The sequence below is a fragment of the Puccinia triticina genome, chromosome 10A (assembly GCF_026914185.1).
Source record: "Puccinia triticina chromosome 10A, complete sequence".
NCBI lineage: Eukaryota > Fungi > Basidiomycota > Pucciniomycetes > Pucciniales > Pucciniaceae > Puccinia > Puccinia triticina.
The window spans coordinates 2010316-2036127 of record NC_070567.1 but is presented as its reverse complement, the minus strand read 5'-3'; the positions used below and the strand labels follow the sequence as shown (position 1 = coordinate 2036127).

Genomic DNA, 25812 nt, shown 5'->3' with positions numbered 1-25812 from the left:
GATGGTCAATTCTTCGCCAGACACTCCACTCTCATTCTCCGTGAGCTTGGTGCGGCGCGCTTCAGTTCAAAGCCGACTCAGGGAGGGTGGCCCCAAGAATTCGAATCATTATAACCTCAAGCGCTTCTCCCAAGACTTCTCCCAGCCCTCGCCCAACGGGCTGCTCTGGTATGGGAAAGCGAGCGAGAACTACGAGGTGCAGCTGCAAGTCAGCTCACTCCCTCAGCGCCGGAGCAGTCTCCACCGGCGACTCTCACAGATCATCACCCCATCCACAAAGCCCTGGCGCGATGACGGCAGCACACTTGAAGAATTTCAGACCTCTAGTAACAAGCTCCAGGACACCACCACCTGGGGTAGTGATGGCCGGGGCGAGGTGATGCACGACAACAGCTCCGATGATACAACTTGGCTCACCAGACCCAGCAGTCGAGCATCTGTCAACCATCTGACTTGGAACCTTCCCAACACGAGATTCTGTGTCGCCAAAGATCAAGTGGAAATCAACTATATCAACAACAACAACCATCAACAGTTTTCGTACCCTCAACTCCCTTTGCCCCGGCTCTCCGAGTCCGACAGAAGAAGCGTGGCCAATCCATCACGAGTCGTCTCCTTCGTGGCCCCAGAGTCTCGCCTTTCGATATCTAGCATCTACTCCCACACCACCGAGTCTTCCTTGACTTTAGAGCTCACGGATGAGATGGCGTCGCCTCCTGTTCGACATCTCTCAGCGGCGCGGGATATCGATATCAGAAGTCGAGGGCAATACGGTAAGCCACGTTGGTGCTTCTCATCGTCTATTCCCCGGATACGAGACCATTGATTTCGTGCCCTTTCGACATAAGGAGAAGAACAAGCAATCGCAAAGGACCAGAAATCACGCACGCGGCCACTGAAACAGTGTCTGGTTAGTCCATCCGCGAGCTTGTTTTTTTTCCAAGCCGTTAACACCTTAAATACGCACGTTCAACGAACTTGATCGATCCAGAGACGCGCCAAACAGTCCACCTGGCTAGACAAGGCTGGCAAGCGGCTCCATTCGTTCCTTCACAAAGGTCAGGCATCTCCACCCTCTCAACTCAGCATGTGACTTGCGTCATCTGCAACTGCCGAACAAAAAAAAAAGCCCTGACTCGTGTCCCTCGCACTCCCTTCTTCAGCATGCCGCACGCAGTCATCACCGCCATGGCCCTGAAAACCTGTTCTCAAGTATCGGACACCAGTAAGCCAGGTAGATGGCAGATCTCGAATATCACACCCTTGCTGATAGACAACAATGATGTCGAATCTTCCAGATACTCCGGTCGTTGTAAGCCGTCCTAAAAACTGCATGCTCCACTTCTCCAGGGTCTCGCTGGCTACGTACGCCATGTTTGATCTCGGTAGCGGCATCAAGATTTCCCTCTCTCTTCCCTTCCCTTTCGCCATCCTTTCGCTCGCGCTAAGGTACGAAAAAAAACGATCGTTTTTGACTTCTTCCCATTTTCTCCTCACTTGATTCCCACGTGAACTTTCATTATCTCAACAAAACGAAAAAAGTACAAAATTCTTAACTATGTAGTCTTCTTCCCTTTTAATCACTACACCATAACTCACCGATACTAAAGAAATCGTGTTTAAATAACTCTTCTTTGTTTCCCATCTAATCCGGCCTCAATATACTTCTGTGATGGCATAAAGTGTGATTCTATAGTGTTTGATCAGCATTCTATGATAAGACTAAAAGAACAACAAGAAAAAAGTGTATATGTGTTCAGCTGCATTCTGAATTTGTATTTAATTGTGTATCTCGAAGAGCTGCCATTGGCAATAATAATTTTATACCAAGACAAGAGGTTTTCTGTATCAACACTCCAGTATTCAGACACAATACACCTACATAACATACGCAGGGTATTGGATGAAATGACAATTACATGTCAAATGTTACCGTCACAGGCTTGAACTAGTCTCTAGAAAATTCTCTCAGCAATTTCTCAGTGCGCTCTCTCAGTGGACGAACTCGGAACCAAAAAACTCAAGCTCAGCAAGCCAGTACACCATCACCTCAACTCAACATCAGTATCGACCCGAGGTAAAGTCGACAGTACAAATTCAACTAGATGCTGTCGCTTATCTAAATTGGTCAATCTGTCGACTAGTGTCTATTGGCCGTTGGTTTTCGTGAACAAAAATCATCAGGGAAGAATCGTTCAGGGGCCGGGGACTCGGGAGGAGGATAGGTACTTGAGATTTGTTTGGTTTTAATCATTCTTATACTCGTCAACTCAATGATTTATATTTCTTTAGTTTATTATTTCTCAAATTCATCGCCGTTTCTCAATAAAGTCTGTCAACACACAACAATGATCAAAACCTAGGTAAACTACTCAAGAGTTTATCGTTTTTCATTGATTGATATCACACTAATAATTTTGTTTCTTATTAGTTATTACTACTACTGGTTTTAATGAAGCTTGCAATTATAAATATCAGACCTCATAAAACTACACAGTGGGACGGGTTCCTGCAGATCCCATGCCGCAAATAGCTGGCGCGGTCAGTTTGAGGTCAAATGGACTGAACACGTCCCAATCCAGCGGCCTGGCTACACATCACCTGCTGAACATGGCGCAGGACCCAGAGGCCACATGTGCCAAATGTGTCATGGCTGGTCTAGGATATAGAGATACATGGTTTTTAATTTTGCTAGTGACAAACTTACTGGTATGTGGGCTTTAGTTTTTAATACTTACAGTGTATCATTCCAGCAATTGGCCCTTTGATGTTCACGATGCTGATTCCTTGTTGGTTTGTGTGACTTTGTTTGGATATTTTTGCCTCTTGAGCAGAAACGGTGCCTGGGAAGAGCTTGAGATGTCACCAACAGTGCTTGGTGTTTGATGACCCTTGGCCTGGTCCTGGAGTTGACTTGGCCCTTTAGTCATTGGTAATAGTTAAGTGGGAACCAATGTTTCATTTCTGCTCTTGAAATCAATCCTGGAACATGTTGGCTGATTAGTATTTAGGGGCATCTGTAGGCTGCTAAAAACTTCCCTGTGATTTGACATTACTCACTGAACAGGGTGGTGGCCTTTTGCAATTTGAGATGCAGATTCTGCAAAGGTTGTGACAGGGCTTGATTTGTGTCTCATGGATACAGTAACAGACAATGCCTGTTTCACAAATGTTAAATAGATTCATGTTGTGTTAAAGGAACTACTGTGAAATACATACATTGACTTTTAACATACATGGCTCTTCAATGCTGTACCCAGCAATGTAACCAGACTCCAGAGAGCAAAACTTCATGGCCAACCTGAAACAAGCCAAAAGCTTTGGCTAGGTTGCCGTTGTAAATGACTTTCTATTTAACAAAGAAACTGACAGATGCCTGGGCCTGAAAACAAAAAAAGAGATAATCAGCGGAATGAGAAGACGCACTTGAACGTCATAGTTGGTGTGATAAATCTTCACAATAAGATTGCTGAACTGAGAAGTGACGGTGGTTTGGTCATTTTCTTTGACTTTTGGTACTACACTCCAAAACCTCAGCAGCCTGCTTTCTTGCCAACAATACACAAAACCCTTCAGATTCAGAAATAAGAAAAGTGAGTTCCTGTTCAAAGTAAAAAAACCAGAGGAATTTTTGTGTTGTGCGCAATTATTTGGCCAGGCAAGAAGTAGATGGGGGAAGTTTTCTTCACACACCCCTTTTGATTTTTTCTCTTGTCACAGACTGGGAGATCAATCCAAGGCACTCACATGCTTGAGGATTAACAGGAATAATTTTTCAACATTTTTTTGGGGGATTGAGGGTAGGTTTTCTTCAATTGATAACAGGCCACAACCAAAATTCAGGTTCCCACAAAACTGTGGACTTAAAAAACTTTTATTATGTGCTATTTTTCATATGAAACACCCCAAAACATAGATTTAGGGTGCTGCTTTTGTGTGAACTTAAGAAGCTTGGATTTTAAAAAATTCTTGAATGACATAAACACACCAATCCTCGAATTCTTATTACTTCCAGTTTTTTTGCATCTGGAATGAGCCTTTGGGTTTACAGATATATATTTCAAGGTATGCATATGGTACATATGTAGAAATAAAACTGGCATTATAATATAAGAAAAAGGTTTGTATAAATTTTAAGCATTTCTGAAACCTGTTTCTATGAATATCTTTGAATTCAGACCAAAACTACCACCTTTATTTAACACCATACCTTTCTGTGACAATCATTGGAATGTTAATTCCTACTTAGCTATGAAGATAAAATTGAATTCTACTTACATCTTGCTTGCAAGTACCTGATATTGTCTGCAGCATATTTTTCAATGTTTTTGGATCTCTACTCCACAGACATACCAGAACAGATAGAAAGCATTTATAATCAGATCATGTAAGCTTTGGTCTGTAAATGATTATGCAGGGAATTGTGATCAAATACCAACAGGTTAACAGTTAGGTCATTGATTGGGTTGACTGCAATCTATTAATATGAATGTGTTTCAAGTTTGCCAGTTCTAATCAATGAGAATAATTATAAGAGTTTCATTTTTGGTGTGAATTGACTTACAAAACATGTTTTATATCCACCCACAAGCAATTTTGGATAATCTGGTTGATAATAGACCAAACCTTCTGTTCCTTTTTTAGGTGCCTTCAATGTAGAAATTGCACTAATCAATCAAAAAAGGGAAATGAGATGTAAATCAACAACATATTGATTCTTTTTCCATTTAAAATAAAAACCAACAAACCTTATACAATCTTCTGGTTTAATCAAACCTATTTTTGAAAAGAACAAACTTTTCTTGCAGGTTGGATTTCCAAGTTGCATATTGCTACCAAATGGAATATCCAAAGGTGAAACAAAAAAAGCTTTAACAGTAAAGAATGCTTTGGAATTGTATCCACCCTGAAAAGAAAAATCATCAAACTGGTCAGACACCTGAGTAATAGAACCATCTATATCCATTCATATAAGTACATACAGAATATTTATCTGAAGGGCATGAATCAAACAATTCACCAAAGGCTGATTCTACGTCTTGCTGCATGACAGCACTGTTAAGTGAGGAAATGTGAAGCTCCATCAATACAGGCCCCCTGAATCCTGGGGTATGAATATGTTGAAAGAGAGAGCTTGACTTGCCCCTTATTATTGGATATGACAAAAACCTGATGGAAAAGAAAATTTAACCTCAATACAGTTGTTGATTTGACAATGCTTCCCTAAATATCTTTATAGGATGGAAAAAGATAAGAATGAAAACAAAACCCATTGACTCACACGGCAGTCTAGATAATTGGCAATAATTTTTGTTTCACCCCCAGTGATCCCGCCCTTAGTATACTGGATGTTCTTATACGCTCTGTTTCAGATAAGTATTCAAATTTTACAAAGGGTATATAGGCTCAAACACTCATGCTAGATTATAGTGATGATTGCTTGAAATGAATTCACAGGGAGAAGGAAATCTGAAAGCAACTCAGCGTACGCTTCACAATTAATCCGAGTCATTGAACCAAATCCGCATGCCCAAGAGGTCTGAGATTGGGCGCAGTGATTAGAGATGTGGGCTAGTAAGCCTATCAGAATATATACGAATTTAGAAGCAATCATTTAATTTGCAATGTTGATAATGGTGAGATGCTGCGGGATAGGTCAAGGGAAAACGTATTGTCCTGGCCAGATAGCCACATATAAATAGCCTTCCTCTTGGAAATGTGACACAGGGTTTGCAATAGTTGTCGATTGAAGACCTAGCAGGAGAAAATTGATCAATTCAAGTAACTAAACGGCTTCAAAACAGGCGTGCGTTTGAAGTCGACATTCAAGGTGTTCCAGGGTGATTGTTCAATGTTGCTATGTACCAACATCAAGTAACCACGAGACCCTCGGCTCCCAATCGCCCAAGAAGCTTTCCTTTCATAACTTTCTGATCTCGCAACAGCCCAAGGTAGAATCCACGAGTTTTTATTCACGAAATGGACTCCTGATTACGTTGCTTTGCTCCGGGGTATGTGTAATCTGATCGCACTGCGACGGTTGATTGTTACATCTCTTCATAGATTCGGAGAGAAGTAAAACGAGGTGAACTCTACATGGTGTTCCAAAAACCTTACGCGTGTGTGAACGGTAGCTGGCACCCAAGGGCCAAGATCAAGCTCAGGCTCAATTGACTTCTTGATGTTGGTTGTTGATTAGCCCAAAGATATCCTCATTGTGACTAAGTAATGTATTTAGCACTGAGCAGTGGTAAAAGTATAATTGGTGTTTCATAAGCTAGAGCAGCGATTCAAGTTGAGCGTTGCCAAACCTGGGCCCATTCATACAAAAAAAATGGCCACATAATCGGCAACAGCCCTGCATGTTTTCCACCTTAACACCCAGGCATGAACAAATTCTAAGGCTAACTAGGTTCCAAATTTAGGATGTTCAAAATTGATTTTTGAATATCATTTGACATAAAATCATAAGATTTATCAAAGTTTTGAGAGGCACTTGAAATGAAGAGGACCCTCAACTTTCACCTCATCAAAAGTTTGGACATGTAGATCTTATGATTTTATGTAGAAAGTGGTTTGAAAATCAATTTTGAACACCACAATTGGTTGATCAGGGTCAGACTGTACTGGTTTCAAGGTAAATACTGCCTATCAGGTGTTCTATTATTTTTTACGCAACCATCTAAAGTTATAAACAAATAGTGTGACCAGCAGTTGTTAGTGTTAGAATAACCCATTTACATTGAAGGACTCCTCCAAGTGCATTAAAGACCCACCCTTTGTAGCATGGTTTAAAAAAGTGAGACCCACCATCCATCCCTGTCTACCAGGATTTAAAACAGTGGGTGGATGGCCGCCAGTGAGTGTAGTAAAGGTAGTGGGGGCATTATGCAAAGGGGGGGGAGGCACCAGGTAGAGCCCCTCAGACCGCGCAAATGCAGCAGCGGAGGGGCTTGAGATGTAGAAACCCACTGGAAGTGCAGTGTGAAGACTTTACTGAGAAACAATCCCCTGTAAAAACATCCTCATTAGAGTATCTCCAATGGTCCTGCTGTTGCGCAACCTACACACTGCAAAAAAAAAAACTTGGTCAACTGCTTTCAGTTGACATGCAGGATACTCAAGCCAAGCTGCCAGTGTAACTCCACCTGAATGCACAAGTGACTTTGCTGGTACAGTCAATGTGCAAGGTGTACAGTGACTGTGCATTGAAGCTTGGGTTAAGTCCAACCTTGAGTAAGGCTGGTGTAACACCACAAGCTTCCTCAGAGTTACCGCATGTCAGCTGCTCACAGTTGACACAGTTTATTTTTGCAGTGGAAACCAAATTCAGAGGCCTGCAAGGTGTTTTTGGCTTTGAGTTGATATTCTGAACCTTTCTGGTGTGGATTGAAGCCACACTGGGCTGCTATTTCTGGCATCTTTGGCATCCATCCAAGCTGCCATCCACCTCCTGGTCCACCTGTCATAATTGTCCAATTATTTTCAACACACTTTGACTCACATCAACATCCTCAAAATCATGCCCCCCCCCCCCCCCCTCAAAAAAAGGGTAATTCCTCATGATCCCCAAATCATGGAATCAATGACTCCCACCAGTACACGCTCTTTGCCCCAACAAGATCTCAAAACAACACACAAGGCCTTGGCTCCCATCAATGCATCCACCCATTTTTAAGGGGGGATAAAATTGGTTTGGATGCAACCCCAACCTGCGACAGCCTTGGCTCCCCCATCAGCTCCAGAGCTAACCAATGATGCAGACAAAACTCAGAAGAATAAGGTTCCAAAATTTTTATTGGCAAAGATAAGCAACTCTTTGCTGCATGGCTGTATCAAACTCCACTATCTCCACAAACATTTGCTCTGTGATTTTACTACGCTTCAGCAATTGGCCTCAACATTTCACAAGGGGAGGGGGGGTAGGGTAGAGGAGTGCATCTGGATTGGTGGCCTGGGTACCCAGGCGGAGGATGATTTCAAAGTCAAAGCATCCAATTCTCTTTGCCCAGCTTGCCTGGTGGTGGGTAAGCTCCTATGATTCTTTTGGTGTTCTGTTGGTTGGTGTAGAAAATGGCAGTCAGGTAGCGCAGATTGACTTAAAGGGACTGCTTTCACTCCTTAAACAGTGCAAAAGTAGCCAGTATATTTTCCTTGTTGAAAATCTCTTAGTTCTTCTCTGCCTGTACTAAGAAATGATGTAGTTAAGCTATGGTATGGAGATCTCTGTCCTTCTCATAAATCTGGGAAAGCACTGCACCAAGCGCAAAGTTGGAGAAGTCACACTCACTCAAGGATGAATGGCTTGTAGGGGTCTACACCAGGAGAAAAAAGTAATTGATGGCAAGTGAAATGAGGCAGCTTTGTTTTCAGCTTCAGAACTGCTCCAATGCTTCTCCTCTCCACCAGCACAACTAGGGCTCACATGAAATGTGTCAGGATCAAAGCATTCAATTAATGTGACAAAACCAGATGATGCTCAGCTTTGGCCCTGGCCCAGCTGATGCTCAGCTTTTACCCTGTCTCAGCTGATGATCAGTTTTTTTCCCTGGCCCAGCTGATGCTCAGCTTTTGGAGTGGTCACCTTATTATCATCTTTGGCCCTGGGATAGCTGATGCTCAGCCTTGGCCGTGGCTCAGCGTTTTCTCAGCTTTGGCCCTATCCAAGCTGATTTTCAACTCTGGTCATGTCTAAGCTGATTCCCATCTTTGTCCCTGGCGAGGCTCATGAGCATCAGCTGGCCAGCTGGCCCAGGACTGGGTCAAAGCTGAGCATCAGCTGGGACAGAACTAGAAAAAGGCTGAGCAAGGAATGGTACAAAGTAGAGCATCAGCTGCACCAGGACTAGTACAAAGCTGAGCATCAACTGGGCAAGGACTGGTCAAATGGCTTTATTCCAATTCTGAGAGTGAGCTTCATGAAAAAGCTGAGTATGAGCTGGGCAAAAAAGCTGAGTATGAGCTGGGTACCAAAGCTGAGTATCAGCTGGACAGAACTGAGGATCAGTTGGGCTCATCAAAAACTGAACAGGAAGTCCTTGGTAAATTTTGGAAGTTGAGGAGATGGTTGGGAGTAAAGATGGCAATGTGGACCCGGGTACCCGCAACGGGTACGGGTACCCTCTTTTTTTCAGCAATTTCTTGAAACCCGTACCCGGACATGGACACGCGGCGGCGGGTACTAAAAGAGTTGAAGCAACTGAAAGATGTATTTCTTTATTTTAATATTGTATATTTACAATTTTAACATTAAAATAAAGAAACACTTGAGCTTTGTGTTTACCTGAAAGCAGCAAGAGATTGTGCAGGGCTTGGGGTTTTTCTGGTAAAGTTTCTGAGCTATGAGTCTTGGAATGCAACGGGGTTTGGTCAAGTCTGATAGTGATGATTTGGGTTAAACATTTCACTATTAGCTCTTCCACCCGTGCATAGCTTTGGTTCTCGTTGATTCTGGGCTTACCAATGCAGGGACCGGCTATCTGAGTAACCTGGTCTTGTCCTGTCTGTACGGATGGGCTGGTTCTGGAGGATCTGCCTGTCAAATGTAATTTGTTTGAGTCAGCTTTGTCTTTGTTTCTCTCTCTTGGATCTTGAGGGAGAGAACTTCTTACCTTGTTGTTTGGTGCTGCCTGTAATCCTATTGAGGAGGGTGGTTCTGGTCTGGTCTGCGATCCGGTCAGCAAGGTTTCTGTTGAGATAAAGTAGGTTAGCTTACGCTCCAACTTTAATCTCTTTTTCCTGCTGACTTACCCAGAGGTGTGCTTTGGCTGATGTATTTCTGTTGTGCTGACCGTTAAGGTTCTGGCATCTGCGAGCATCAGAGTCAAGCTTTTCAGAGGCTATATGGGTTAGGGTTTTGGGTTCTGGACTGCAAGAGGGCTTACCTCTCAATGCAGCTGGGCTTTAGTCTGGGTCTGGCCGCGCTAGCTTCCACAGAGGCTGCTGCAGGTGGTCTGGGTCTGTATTCCTACAGGTACCCGGGCTTTTTTGGCGGTTACAGGCGGTACCCGCCAAGGTACCTGCTCGCCAAGAGGGATCCCTCTCTGCCCTTGGAAAGTTGTTATCAGTATACCTGCCGCTGTGTTTTTTGTAGGTAATATGTACCTCCTCGCCAAGAGGGATCCCTCTCTGCCCTTGGCAAGCTGGTATTAGTATACTTGTCACCAAGAGGGGATTTCTCTCAGTGAGCAGGTATACATATACCAGCTCATTGAGAGGGATTCTTCTCAGCAAGCACTGTTATACACACACCAGCTCGTCAAGAGGAATTCCTCCCGGAGAGCACTGGTATACACAACGGTACTAACCTACAGGCCAATAGAGATCCTGCTTGCTGGGGGTGATTACTGACCAGCCGGGAACAGTTGCTCATTGCAAATTTAGCTAGCAAAGTCCCTCAATCAATTTGCAGGCGCGCGGGTGCTGTTGCAAAGCAACACTCTGAAGGAGGGACTGAGGCTTGCCCGCTCCATTGTGTTGACCAGGTATCACTGGCGGGCACCCGGGTACCCTTACAAAAAACCATGAAATCCAGATACCCGTACCCGTACTTGGTACACGTGGAGCGGGTACCCGCCAGAGAAATGAGTACCCATTGGCGGGTACTGGGTACCCACATGCCATCTTTAGTTGGGAGATTGGGGTAGATAGTGGATAGATATTGGATAGATAGTGGGTAGCTGGCTGGAGCTGGTGTGATTTCACTTGTCATCAACTGACTATTTTATTTTCCTGGTGCTACAATCTTCAGAATTGGAGCACTGGTGAAAGTTTGTCTTCAGAGATTCAAAGGTGATGAAACATCTGTTTTACCAAAAAAACAGGGTCCATTATTTTGTCAGGTAATGGATCCACCAGGAAAAATCAATTGTCACCAGACATCAGGTGACATCAAGCAACAATGGCTGTCACTTTTTTCCAGCTCTGGCACTACCACAACTAGGCTACAATGGCCCCTTTGTTTCCTACAGGGGGCTGTACATGTGGCCAACTGTGCAACTGGTGGGTAGATCAGTGGACTTAGGCTGATTTCACCTGTTGTCCAGTGACAACTTATTTTTCCTGGTGGGAGCAGCCAGCTGGTCTCCTCAGAGAAGAGGTCAATAAAGTGGTGAAAGAAGTTTGAAAATCCAATTAACCACGGCAGCTCCATGACCTTCTGCTGGGTGGGCCATTCCACCACTGCTTTTACCTTAGCAAGGTCCACTTCCATCTTAAGAAAAGCTATCAGAAGTACAAGGTCACTTCCAGCTTGGAGAATTCACATTTTTCCTGTTTCAGCCAAAGTTAGTGTCAGCTCAGGGTCTCAAGGATACTGTTGACCGCCTCTGCATGGTCTGAGCCTTTCTGGGTATACACCATGATTTTGTTCAGATAAATGGGGGCTTCCTTTCCAATCCTCCCCATCAGAATTTCCTGCATGAAGTAATGGAAGTATCCAGGTGTGCAGGTGGGTCCAAATGCAGCAATGAGTCTCTACTTTATGGTTATTGGTAAAGTAAAGATATTGCAGATTATTTTTATCTTGATTAAATACTATAAACAATAGTTCCAGGATGTGTAAATAATCTTTCTTTACTATAACACACTCCACCAATTTTTTTCAATTTTTCACTGGTACAGTATCAGGTAAATAAATTTATGTTTTACTATTGGGGAGAGCTTCCCAAAGACTATTTATCACCAGTCAGGCATTCACACCCTGTTTTAACTCCTTTTATTTTGATAACCAGGGGTAAAAGTACATTTACACACAGTTTTATGTCTGTTTATTGAAGTAACTACAGTTTAAACATGTCAAATGGGGCTCTTTACTATATCAGCTCATTGGTAAAAGTTTGCTTACTATAAACAGTAAATGAAAGTAGGGTATCAAAACAGCTTTACTTTACTGGAAGGGCCCAGTTATTGTAAAGTAAATTAAAGGCCAATTTTTGCAAAAGGGAATGGCAAGTGGAGCTAATTGCCTTGCCCTGCAAATAAAAGCCAGTTTTTCTTTGTTTCCCTCCTCCATGCCCAAGTCCCTGTAGCCGTTGTAGAGTTCCAGGTTTTCAAAGGTGTTGGTACTTACCAGGATGTCAACCAGGTCCATTGTCAGCAGGAGAGGGTATATGTTCTTCACCGTCACATCTTTGAGCTTCCACTGGAGGACTTCCTGTCAATCTGGAAAGTCAGATCTGACTGGCCAGATTTCAGATTTCGTAGGGAAATCTAGGTCCCCAAAGATCCCCAAAGTGATCCAGAGTTCCAGATTTCATCTTTCACTGCAAAATCTGAAATTCCAGATCTGTTCAAAAGTTACAGGAAGTCCTCCATTAATCAAAACAACGGCAGATGTTTCTGTTCTTCTTCCCAGTGAATAAGACCAATGCTGGCCATGGGGATGTGGTTCTCCAAATTATTCTTCTAGCTAGCCCCTCCTCAATCAGCTTTTCAAGTGCCTGATTCTCCTGCCGCATCATTGTAATAATCCAGATTTCTTGAGATTAGATCAACCCAGAAGTTGTACTTCCTACGTGGTTGCAACTTCATGGTGCTTGATTTCTGGAACATGTCAATGTACCAATGGCAACACAGTGGGACCAGTTCCTTGGCAGTCTGGGCCATTATTGTGTCTTTCCCCACTACTGCAAGTTGGTTGGAGGTCAACCACAATGTCTTGGTGGCGCTAATCTTGGTGGTGCACTGTTCTAGCTGGCAGCAAAAAGGCTTAGGGTTTGAATCAGTATATTCAAGATGCAAGTAAGAATTGGATTTGTTGCTGTGTTTTCAGAAAGAAAATTTGTGTTTGAGGATATGCAGAATTCAGCACAAGAGGAACACTAGTCCAGCCTGCCTAGTTAGCCCGGATAACACATTTTCCCTGGCCGTATCTTGCCACATCTGACAATCACCAATATTGCAGATACATCCTGATACATCTTAGAAACAGGAAAAATGATTGCTTGTAAGCTCTTGTGTGTTGTGATCAGCCCACTAGCCCACAGCTCTCCATACCGCGCCAAGTCTCCAGATGATTGGGCATGTTTGAAATGCCAAGCGACTCCATGCTTGAGTCGTGTCCAGATCTCCTCCTTCCTCAGTTCCTGTTCCTCGCCATATCGAGTCAAACTAGCGACTTCGGCTTACCTACTCATGTACTTCCTCTTGATTCGGACAGTTGTAACATTTTTCTGAAACAGAGCACACGAGAAGATTCAGTGCTAGGGTTCCAGCTGCATTGAAACAAGAATTCTTTCCCATTCTGGAGACCGTCTTGCGAGCTTTGACTACTTTGAAGTTGACATGCAGTCGCAGGAACTGAGGAAGAGAAAAAAGACTCACCATCAGTTTCACAATTCGTGCGAGCCACTCGACATCTCCAGCCTGCCAAATCGTCTGGAAACTTGGCGGGGTATAGAGAGATGAGGGCCAGTAGGCTGATCCCAGCAAACAAGGGCTAACAAGCAGCCATTTTTCCTGTTTCTGGGATGTATCTACGACATTGGTGATGGTGAGATGTGGCGAGATAGACGGCGAGGGAAAACGTATCTACCGTCCTGGGCAGCTTGTAGCCAGGCTGAAAGAGTCGTGCTGTTGAGCTGCGTCGAGGGGATTGACACTGGTGTCCACAGCAGTTTGTTGCCAACGTTATCCATCGCAGGACATACGTCATAGCAGGGGAAAATTGATGAGCCAATTGGCCTCGAAACGGCATGCGACCGAAGTCGGCTTCCAGAATGCGTGTTGCCTGTTGCTGCTACCCCCGCCATCACCCAGAGCTCGCTGATGAAACGGCGGCGTCTCCCGCTCGACATCCCGAAGTGGCCCGGGATACGCCAATCCAAGCGCGACCCGCGCCCGCTGCGGCTGCTCACAAAACGGCCCGCCTCGACATCTTTCGTCCACTGTGCACAGAAAGCAGACCATTGCGAGTCCTCTTCAGCGGAAAACAGCAGTGCAAGCAGGTGTGTGTAGGCCCCGGCGCCGGCGCCTGGTCAGCGAGCCCGCGAGGTGTGTGGTCGCGTGTGTCCCCGGAGCGCGAAGGTGGCCGACCAAGGCACTCCGCTGATCTGAGGGAAGTGGCCGATGTGCTCGCTGCAGGCTTGCGCGGGCTGACATCGCTGCAGCCCTCCCCAGACAGCCAGATTCAAGGCCCGTTGCGCATGTCTAGATGAGTGGTGTTTGCATGAAGCCTACAACACAGAGGATGACCGGCGGCTCGAGCGGCCCGATGACGTTGCATGCATGTTTGCGCGCTTGGCCGACCACACATGCAGGGCTTGCCGAGGCTGCCAGGCTCTGCCAGGGCGGGACGAGAGGCCCGCATGGGTTGACCCTGATGCTTGGAGTCCTGCAGCCGGGCACCCTGGGGCCCGGCGCCGAGCGCATCCGTCTCCCTCGCCCGCTCTGGCCGCCGACCATTCCTTGCGATGCTTGAGGCCCCACACGCACCCCACGCAGCAGCTTACACGACATACACTTGTGTGTGTGGGGCATGTGAAGTGAACAAGTCATAGCCGGCAGCGTCGATCAGGAGCCCACTAGTGTGCCAAAGCCCACGGGCAGAGAGGAGTGGCGAATGCAGATCAGAGGATCGCCGGCGATCATCAGCTCGTCCGACACCAAAAACCGCCGCAGCCTTGTCGCAGGACACAGCAGAAAGGGGCTCTCTCTCAGCCACACGCCGCCGCGGCCATTGTGCCCTGCCGCCGCGGCCTCCCCCGTCTGCGCTCGCCATCCGTGCCAGCCCCTCGCACACGCGCTTGCCAGTTGTTCTGTGTGTGTGCTCATGGGATGCTGGCGAGCGGCTGTCGAACTGTGCGAAGGAACTGGCTTCCCAGCTCACCCCACCACGTGCGACGACGCTTGATGCGCGCAAAGGATATCTCGAAGCCAGCGGCATGAATATCTGGAGGGAGCCTAGAGCCTGAGCGGCGAGATCCCAGGATATCGCGGATATGCAGCAAGAACAGTGTTAGCTTGGGCACATGCAAGACGGAGCCGCGCTAAGCTCCGTGGTAGGGCACATGGACAGCGCAGACGCGACGGAGGCTGCAAGCACACCAGAGCGAGCTCGATATCCAGGCCGGCACGTCGGGCCCGATCCCGAGCGCACTCCCGCCCAGGCCCCATGGCGACGAGGATATGTGGAGGGGCCTGTGCATGCGGCAACGAGAGGGCACGCGGCCGGCGAGCGATCTGGGAGGGCTTTTGTGAGATGCGAGCTCGACGATGGGGGCGATGGGAGAGTGGGCGTCATCCCCAGGCTCGCCAGACGGCGATGAGAGGCCTGCGAGGGTGGTTACGTACGAAATTGAAATGATGGGACTCTCATTCTCTGGCGACCGACCGCCTGCACGGCCAACTCTTCCCTAGCCGCCTCTGCCCTAGTGTGCTGTGTGCATTTCCGCTTGTTGTATTTATGTACCCCGGCTGTCAGGGGCTGCAGCCCGGTATATTGGCGCCCCGGAGAGCGCAGGCCAGGCTGTGCTGGCCTGCACCTGCCACCGAGAGAGAGGGCGGCGGACGGGGCGGACGTCTTTCAAGGCATGCACGATGTACATAAATGTTGGCGAGAGTTCGACGGAGACTGGAGACTGCTTGGGGGCGCGGGCTGAGGATGGCTTGATGATGCTGATGCGGATGCTGATGAAACGGATGATGGGCTCGGAGGGATGTGGGTATCGCGGATAGACATGCCACCAGCCTGAGCAGCGCGCCAAACACAGACTGCCCAGCTGGCCTTGATCATAGCCGGCTACAGTGTTTCTTTGGCTCTGGCGGCCATGGGCCGGGCCGGGGAGCCAGCATGCTGGTCGTCACTCGTCCGATATCCATGATTCCATATTACGTACAGCTCAGCAGCACGGCCAGAGTGTTATTGTACAACATCTCATGTTGAGTTGAAGTTGAGCAGCTGCTGCTGTTGTTGTTGTTTTTTTTGGGCTTGGGGAGGTGGTGACAGCTGCCGTCTGTACGATTGAAAGCTCCCATACAAACCCGTATTTATCTCTCATCAATCGTTGTGGGCAGGGCTGTTGGCGGTCCGCGGATGGTGATGGCCTTGAGATCCTTCCCGCTTCTACAGAGGGCTGGCTGTTTTGTGTTGGGTGTTTTGCTGGAGTCTGCTGCTTCCGTAATCGAAACTCTCCCCTGCAGTTAGTACACTCTATCTGACTTCATTCTCGCCTTCTCGCTCTCTCTCTCTCTCTGTCTAAGGTATGTAGTGTGCATGCACCACAGAGCGAGCTGACTAAACAGAAACTAAACAGCCTAGCAGGGATCGTTGCCCATCACCATCAGCTCCTGCTCTGCTCTGTCTGCTCTGCCCTTCTCTTCTCTCTCTCTTCTGCGTGTGCCCCGAGGGGAGCTGAAATAAAACAGCGCTCCCCGCTTCCCGCCTCATCTTCCATCCCCAGTATCATCCTCAAGAACTGTCTCGTCAGCTGAATTTCCGTCAAACCCCCCCGGAAACCTGCTGGTTTTCTTCCCCAAGCAGCCTAGCCGCATACAGCCTACACCCACTCCCCTGGCCTCAGCCTGCCTTGATAATCGCCAGGTGAGTATCTGCGGAGTTTAAAAGCCTTGCTGGATTGCTGATTGCCGCCCGCCCTCCGTCCTTCGCTCTCTCTCTGTCTCTCTCTGCTCGCGTTCTGCCCCTCTCTTTCTCCTCCCGACTCACCCGTGCCTCTTGACCACCCCCATCTCCGGACCGCGCAGACAGCCACCGCGAGCCCTTGCTCTGCCCGCTGCCATCCGTCCTGCAGTGCAGTCTGTGTGTATGCATTGAGCCCGCACACCGATCTCGCTTCGTGCCAGTGTATGCCATCTCGCTTCCCCCTCCCCGATTCCCACATCTCGAGTGTGTGTCCTGACCCCCCCCCGGTCCTTTTCCGATCACACACCCTTCCCTCCAATCGTCTTCCCCCAGCCAGCAACCCTCCAGCACCAGCTCCCACCTTCCCCATCGCCTCGCCCAATACAGCCCAGCCGCGCGACATACTCACTTCCCTCAATCTGGTTTCTCTGTACCCAAACACATACACTGTACAGATTCATTTGTCACGCGTATCTACATACACTGTAGAGCAAATTGCCCTAAGTCCATAACCCACCCTCCCCAAACAAAACCCCCTCTAAACGCCCTCAGCGAGAGATCCCATCCCGCTACATACACTTACACATATATAAACACGTTCAACACATATATATCTGCCTCTCTCTCTACCTACCCACCCACCTCTCTACACCTCTCTCTTCCGCTCAGCTTGGACTCGAGAAGAAGAGGAAGAATTGCCTTTGTATACAAACACACACACACACACATAGAAACCCTTGCCAATTCACTGCTACCCCTCGCCCCCCCCCGCTTAATCACCCCTTTATCATTCACCATCATCATCATGTTTAATAATTACGAACCTTTGCTTGAGCACCACCACCACCAGCAGCAGCAGCAGCAACAACAACAACCACTCCAGCCAGGCTCATGGTGCTCGCCCGCCCACTTCGCTTCCCACTTCTTCCAGCAGCCCTCCTCGAGCTTCCATCCCGGCTCATTCACCTCGCCCAGCTCATTCGGCGCGTCCTCCCTAGCCCGGATGGAGTCCACGTTCTGCAAAAACTTTGTCTGCTGTTCGATCCCGCTCGACGACCTACATGACCTCCTCGAGCACTACGAGCAGGCTCACGTCCACCAGAGCCCGGCCCAGAACCTGAACAGCGACGCCAGCACCCCCAGCCGGCCCGACCTGGTCGTCTTCGAGGACGAGGACGAGTGGAGCGGAACCGAGTCCGCTTCGACGAACCCCTCCAGGAGGGCCGGCTTCGACCGCAGCCACTCGCCCCCGGATCACAACCAGTGGTCAACCACACCCTCCAACTCGCGCGAACAATCCATCGCAGCATCAATAACAGCATCCACAACGGCCAACAACAGCAACAGCAACAACAACAACAACAACAACAACAACAACAACAACAACAACAACAACAACAACAACAACAACAACAACAACAACAGCTCGCGACGTAACAATAGTCCCCTGAGTCACTGGGCCAACGACGGCTTCGGCATCCCGCCCTCCCTGCTCGACGGCCAGGCGCAGCCGGGCCGGAATCCCCCGACGGACCCGACCGAGCAGCCGCCGCAGCCCCTGGTGATGATGATGATCGATGCGGACGAAGACGGCGCGAGCTCGATCGACAGCGATCGGATCAACACCTCCCTCGACTCCGCCCGCACCCGCTCCAAGCCCGCCGCTAAGCGCAGGCTCGCCGCCGAACAGCGCGACTGGGAGGCCGCAAGAGAGAAGCCCTTCAAGTGCACCGTCCCCGGCTGCGAGAAGGCCTACAAACAGCCCAACGGACTCAAGTACCACAAAACTCATGGCCACTGCGCTCAAGTATGTCTCCGTCTCCTCATACCGGTAAAGATCACCACTCACTCACACTCTTCTCTTTGCCACAGAAAACGCTCAGTGCCGAAGATGAATCAAAAGCTTTCGTGTGCCACGATGCGGTGTGTGGCAAGCGATACAAAAAGTGCGTATTCACCGCCTCCAAGCCCCTTCCGATCGATCGCGTGTCTCTGACCTGCTGTTGTGTGTGGAGCAGTATCAACGGATTACGATACCATTACCAGCACACGGGGCCGCATGGCCGGACGGGTCTCCACCTGCTCTCCCTCGGCCACCACCCCTCCGGCCCCGCCCTCAACCTCTCCTCTCTCGTCGGCACCAACAACCACCCTCATCGCCACCCTCTGCTCACCAGCAGCACCGCCAGTAGCTGCATCAGCAGCAGCCAGGACGGCGGAAGCGTCGACGGCCTCGCTTCCACCGACTCCATGGACGTCTCCATGGACGATTAACTTCTCCCCTAACCCCTCACGAAACCCTGCCGCTTCTCAACCCTCGTCTATTTATGTCTATCGCTCTCGGCCTCCGCCCGCACCCGCGAACCCCCGCCACTCCTTGTCCACCACCACCACCAACCCCAAAAAAAAGCCATGCGCACCACCCTTAATTTAAACATCCAAAAAAAAAACACGGCCTTGTCGGTTCCCGGACCGGCGCTTGTCGTCCTTGCACCCTCTCTACTGCATCCACAAAAAAAGCCTACTTCCGGCCCAAAAGAAGGCGCCCGCCGACCCCGACTGTCTTGGGCGGCTCGACCGTACTTACATATATCTTGGGGCTCGATGTCCAGCCCGCGTCCGTCTCTTTCCTTCTTCATCTGATATTCCGGGCCGCCAGGGGCCCCGGCCCTCGCGTATCTCCATCGTCGGGCGTCGTTAGTTTCCTTCTTCTTCATTATGTGTACTTGTGTCTCGCCGTCGCTTTCATCCCCCTCCCTCCAGCCCTCGCTACTTCTTTCCTGATTCCCTCCTGTCGCACACACACATATACACACGAACCAGCCCACGCCCAACACCCCCCCCCCACATGTCTAGTTTTTTTTTCCGAGAAGCGTGTCTTTTACACAGACACATACGTACCCCAGAGGCGCCCTTACCATCCCGTCGTAATCCAGTCATCCCTCCCAGACTCTCACACTCCTGCCCGATGCCCGTATGTACCGCCGCGCCTCCGCTTCCCGTATATCCGTCTTCCGTCCGTGCAACAAGGCTCCCATGATGATTGTCTCTGTGTGTGTCTGTCCTGTGCCTTTTTCCCGCGCGCGATCAGCGCGCTCCGGGTGGGCGTAGTTGAGTGTGCGAAGGGCCCCCTGCACGCCACTAAGGGTCCTGACTGGGGACCGCGCCACTGCGAATGTGCGTCACAATAGGGAGACTCTCCTGAGGGATATAGCAGCGCACCGAGGCTGCGGCTTCGGGCGCGACAGGCGGACGCGGCCGCCTTGGGACACTTAGCTTATTGACCGGTGAGAATTGATCAAGAATGAGTTGTGACCAGCACACAAGGTTTAGAGCATTCGCATTGGTCGAGTTGAATCGCCGGGGCAAGGCGAGACCACCCGTCCCAGCCTGATTGGGCCACCTGAGGAGTTGGCATGTTCCCTCCTTGAAGGATCGTTCCCGCGCGCCCGGGAGACATCCTTCAAGGGTATTGTACACCCAACCAGCGACATGCCAACCTTGCCAAACATCACGGCAGTTTGGCTGCCATTGTACCTCGCGCGACTTGAAGTTCGGATTCCGACCAAGTCGGAATCCGACAACATCCCACCTCTCAACCACCCCAACCAGACCTTAGGTTAGGTCCTGGGTTAGGTTAGGTCCTGGGTTAGGTCCTTGGATTGGGCATCCGCATTGGTACCAGTGGCGCTGAGTAATGCAGCCCACCGGAAGTTGGATTTCAGGTTCGAGTGCTCAATTTGCCGGCCGCTAACCTGGAATCAATTACATGATAGTTTTCTCGGGCTTGGCAACCTGGAAGCCAACCTGGACGACTGCGGTTGCCGCGAGTAGGCTAAACCCGGCCTTCTACCCCGGGTCTCCTACCCTTAAGACTTGCCCCGACCAATGCGAATGGGCTGAGCGGCTCCGCCGAAATCTCAAGCCGGCGAGCCGGCTTGCTGTCCGCCCAGCCGAGGCCCGAGTGCGCCACGCCGGCGTTGAGCGCGCCACGCTGGAGGCCGCCATCTCTTCCGCTGCAGGCCGCCAATCTTGGAAAGACTGTGGAGACGGCGGCTTGGGGAACACGGATGATGTGGGTAACAGTGTTGATCCATGCAGATAATGTGTCTCCGGAGGAGGAGACTTTGTCTGCTCCTTAGCAGGAGAGAGCCGCCGCCGAGAAGACGGCGACCCAGGTCACAACAAAGGCCGGCATACTGCAGATGGAGAATTTGGAGACAATCCAACGCTCTTTTTGTTTGAGTCGACCATCATGCCTCATTGATGGCATTGGAGGCTTAGTGGAGAATGGCCGTGCATCGCACTAATCTCATTGTAATTGTTTTTCAACTTTCCTTTGATCTCTGATCTTGTTTGCGCACAATTTCTGTTCAGACTGTATGTAGCTTCTCCTATCTAGCGCATTCTGTTCAGACTGTGTGTAACTTCTCCTATCTAGCGCAAAACTACTGCAAGTTAATGAATGCTCATCGACCCATTCAGCGGTGGGAGGGCCAGTGTTTGTTTGTTTTCAAGAGTCATGATTATTAAGAGAGAACACAAAAGAAGTGAGGAAAATTAAATGGAGTGGAAGATAAGATGATTAGGGGAGGCAAGAAAAGAGAAACAAGATAGCAAGGGATGAGGAGGCAAGAATTAAGAGGTGTTATGTGACGTTCAGAGAGAGGAGGGAAAGATTGGAAATGATTTTATTGGTAGACTATTCATCCGAAGCGGCCTCATGAGAGTCGGAGTCTGAGCTTCCAGCGTTAGGATCAATAGTGTTGGCCAGGGGGGCCGAGGCATCAACGATGGATGTGTTGTCCAACAGAGCATCGCCGGTTGAGGCGGCAGAGTCAGAAGCCGGCGAGAGGGGCGTGTGGGCGGAGGAGGACCCGTCCAACACGGCCTTCGCGAGCTTTTTCGGAGCCGGCAGGACGGCTGATCGCGCCTGGCCGTCGGCCAGATCCACCTGCAGACCGTCGTCGGCGACCGCGAGTCGGTATTTCTCGATGGCCCGGAGGAGCGCCATGGCCGGCTGGGACTCCTGCTTGGACTGCAGATGGGCAACAATGCCGGTCAGCGCGGAGGAGCCGGCGACGGCTCCGTCGGGAAGCGTGTCTTGGACGTCGACCGGGGCGACCGCGGCCAGCGTGCTCTCGGCGGCCGGCACAGGCGTAATAATGTATGCGCGTTCATCCGATGATGGCGAGTCTGACGAGGACGAGTTTCCCGATTTAACTGGGATGATTTGGTACTGGATCTCTTGAGGGAGTTTTTGGACGAGAGGATCAGCGACGGGGTCCAGGGTGGATGCCAAGGGGCCGGGCAAGGCCGTCCGGAAGGCAGCGTCTGTGGCCGCGGATTCGCGATGCATCTTCGGAGCTTTGTGCGCATTCTTTGTCGCGCCATTGGGGGTCTTGGAGTGGTATGCGGACGGGTCCATGCTGTCCTGGTGCGGCGACCCATCGTCGCCCTCGGCTGCCGGATTCCAGCCGCTCTCTTGGCGCGCTCTTTTGAGGTTGCGCGTCGGGGTGGTAAACTCGATGCGCTCCGTCGCTCTTTTCGACGGGCTGGGTGCAATGGAACGGCCCTCGGAAACGGTGGCTACGATATAAAGAAGGCGAGTCAGTTCCGGTGATGTGAAGGGTAGTAACACTAAGGCGGATAAGCTTACCACCTAGCACTAGAGCTCCAGCAACTAAAGCGAAACGCATTGTGATTGTTTTGTTGGTGTGAGATTATAAGAAGTGCTTTGAATTCTAGGAAGAGCTTTTTGGATGTTTTGGTGGGTGGAAAGCTTTAGTGATGGAGAGGATGTATTATTGAGGACGAGGTAGGATAGTATGAGGTAGGATGGTATAAGATGGGATGGAAGAGAAACAGACCCGCTACCTGCCCCACTATTTATAGGCTTTCTGAGGCAGCAAAAAGGACGAGCCCACCGCCCATCTCCCCTGCTCCCTGAGCAAGCGGAATGGCTGGAGGACCGATGTTGCCTGTTACAGGCAGCTTTGGACCAGCGTTCAGCCAGACGCAAGAGATGGCTGTCCGGAACCAGCGCGCGATTTGGTTCGGGACTGATAATTGCACACACTCGATAAGGGCGGCCCAATCGACCCTGGTCCTTGGTCAAGATGGCTTGCCATTCGCACATCACCCGCGTCTGGGCCGACATCCCAGATGGCTGGAGAGAGACTGATGCTCTCGCCCAGCCCTTCGACCAAGATCCACGGCGCGTGTTTGCCAGGACTAGGCTTTTAGTGATGGTTGAGATCAAGGACTGGGTAGTAAGGTTATTCCGTGGAAGCATGCCACCCACAGCAAGTCGAATCCTGCTCAAGCCATCATCAAATGGAATGGTGTTATTATTGGGAACATGCCCCCCAAGGCCAATAATCCTCCTCTTGTTGTCATCGGATGATAAACTAGCTGAATTCAGGATGAGTGCTCTGCATATACATACTTGGCTGGGTGTGGGCAGGCCGAAGAGGGCAAGTCGCGTGTGACGCGTGAGCTGTTTGCTATCAAAGCCCCTCCTGGTTTCCTTCAGGCGGTGCATGCTCTCCGTAGAATAACCAGAGATTGGAGAACCTGGTTCCTGTGTAATTGAATTAAACAACCATACTGTTTTCCGTGGTAAGTTCAATACACACATGTCATACAGCTCAAGGAACCCTGGAAACCCAGAACCTTGAAGGGTCATGGAGCAAGAATGCTTGGACTTCCAGGAACATTTTGTTGAGGGACACCAGGGACTGAAACAACAGTGGCTACCATTACTCACAGAGGGGGCTTGACAGTGAATGATAACAGTGAGGAAAAGAACAGCTAGTGAGAAACTGGTAGACTGTAGTAATGGGCTGCTTGGTAGAAGCATATCTAAGTACAAGCATACAAAGACTACCTACGGGCTTCACCATCTCAACACATTTATAGCAGGAAAAGATAGAGAAGGGTGAAACAAGTCTCAGTGTCTAAAGGGCATGTGTGGGGTGTAACAATCAAAACGTTACAGATTTGGGAACAGTGTAAAAATTGGAAAGGCAGAAGATCCAGCCAAAGCTTATCAGAAGATTAGAATCTCTCAGTCCAAAATAGGGACGTTAGTCCTAAGTCCTTCCTTGGGCGCTTCATGCCATTGCCACCCCATGCTGTACCAGGGCCCTCCAATGTGGGGGACTTGTGTTAAGTTAGGTGCTGGTTGGATGAGTCAGACTTGACTTGGGCTTGGCTTCCCATCAAGCCAACATCTGTTTCAGGCATTGGCCCGCTCACCACAAACAGTGCCTGTTTGTAAACCATGCTGGTGGCACCCTGACCAACTGTTGGAATTTCACTTGTCTTTGCTCTGACAGCCATTTTTCTTTTCAATCTCCTGTCACCTGTTTTATGTGTCTGCTATGCTTGTGACTCTTTTTCCTTATTCATTATGTGTAAATCATTTAGGGTGTTCAAAGTTGACTTTCATAAAATCATAACACCATAAAACCATAAAATTCTAAGCTGAAAAAAATATGTACACCCAAACACTCAAATTAGAGCAACATTTCTAAAATGGTACACATAAAATCATCATTTGAAAGTTTTATGATTTTATGATTTCATGTAATGAAAATTTCATGATTTCAACTTTGAACACCTTAATTGCACCCACAAATGGATCTATGTGTACAATTATGGTGTTCAAAGTTGGTTTGCATAACTTTATGCATGCATAAATCATAAAATCATAAAATCTTTTTTGCAGGGGATATGACTGTCTGATTATGTAATACAGAATTTCATTGCCAAAATATTTTTATGATTTTATGATTTATGCATGCATAAAATTATGCAAACCAACTTTGAACACCATAAATGTAGTCTATATATGCTAGTAGGACTCCAAGGCATTCAGCCCATCAGTCCTGACCATACTGAATCCTTGATTTGGCACTTTAGCCCCACCTCAAATCTCCCTGCTTAGGCACTTGAGCCCCTGAGAGTGAGTTATCTGGGAATTTTCAGACTTTTTGTCTGCTATTTGCTAAGCCAATCTTCATCCTGCTTCTCTTACCTCCAGCTCACATTTCATCACCAACCAGAGTCTTATGCCAACACAACATTTTGGCAGGTTTGCTTGACACCCTGGTTGCATGGGTCAGACCAACACAAGTCTGACCCATCCCCTGTGGTGACCTGTATTTTCTGTACTCAAATTATATAGCCAAGCAAATGCAATACTGGGGTTCACAATAGATTTCTTTTTTTAAAAAAAAACTTTCAAGGCCTTTATGAACCAGTTTTTTTTTTTTAAAAAAAAAGAAAACTGTCCACACTTGAATTCTCCTTGGCAATCACAAAAACTTCAATTTTTGAAAACATTCCCAAATGAACAGCTGTTCACACTTCAAACTTCATCATTGTTGTGTGGCTCATCCCTTTGTGAAAATGGTAGGGAAAACTGACTCCAGTATTTTCACATTTTATATTGCTGGGAGTAAAATTGCATGTCACACAGGTTTCCTAGCTTTTAAACTGTTTGATACTTGAAGAATATAAACTTGATGTCAAACCATTTTTCTCCCAGTTTATTATGGAAATTGGCATGGCAGAAATATGCTCCAAGGATTCATCCACCAGTTTGCTGATCCTCTGGCGTTTCTACATTTTGCAAGTAGGTTTCATGCTGTGATGTTATACATATATGTTTTGAACAAAGAAAATCTGCAATGCATATTATTCCCTGTTACTTGGCTAAGGATATATTCAAGCATCAGGATAGCTACATTCTTCACAACACTTGTGTGCATTGCAGCTCACTTCCACGTTTGTGATCATGATGAATCAAACACAAAACTCCATCAGAGAGATCTTCATGTGTTGGCATTGAGTGACCAATCATTCCACAACAACTTGAGCTACAGTTACCCTTGTATTGGGAAGAAAGTTTGCAAATAGTTCAACTTTCCCATCAGACCACATGTTGCATGAAATTACAGCCTGGCACTCTCTAGAGAGTGCACCACTTTCCTCCCTGGTGGCAGTTTTTGTATTGGAATTATGAAGCCACACTTGTCCAAACCAAAGAAAGGCAGAAAAAAAAAAGCAAGCAACCTTGAATCAAACTCAACAAAAAAGGAACCCATGTGTTTTTTTAGCAAGCATCTCTCACTCTGCTCTTCTCTCAAAGAATAGCTCGGTTGAAAACCATCAGAACAAAAAAGGAGGAGAAAGGAACCAAGAATATATGTGTGTATTAAAAAGGA

At 48.4% G+C, this 25812-nt stretch overlaps 2 protein-coding genes across 2 annotated transcripts; one reads left to right on the top strand and one right to left on the bottom strand.

Moving 5' to 3' along the window:
- Window position 1: 1 nt before the first annotated feature.
- On the top strand, window positions 2-18853 carry PtA15_10A217 (uncharacterized protein; the record flags this gene model as incomplete). The annotated part of the gene is made up of 11 exons (XM_053160372.1): window positions 2-168; window positions 301-496; window positions 575-773; window positions 849-910; window positions 992-1089; window positions 1164-1225; window positions 1299-1312; window positions 17463-17845; window positions 18023-18386; window positions 18452-18525; window positions 18598-18853. The coding sequence occupies 11 exons, from the start codon at window positions 2-4 to the stop codon at window positions 18851-18853; spliced, it is 1875 nt and encodes a 624-aa protein (XP_053024353.1).
- A 2428-nt stretch (window positions 18854-21281) lies between these two features.
- PtA15_10A216 (uncharacterized protein) lies at window positions 21282-22278 on the bottom strand (the record flags this gene model as incomplete). Its single annotated transcript, XM_053160371.1, has 2 exons — window positions 21282-22168; window positions 22239-22278. 2 exons carry the CDS (start codon window positions 22276-22278, stop codon window positions 21282-21284), a joined length of 927 nt encoding a protein of 308 aa, XP_053024352.1.
- Window positions 22279-25812: the final 3534 nt, after the last annotated feature.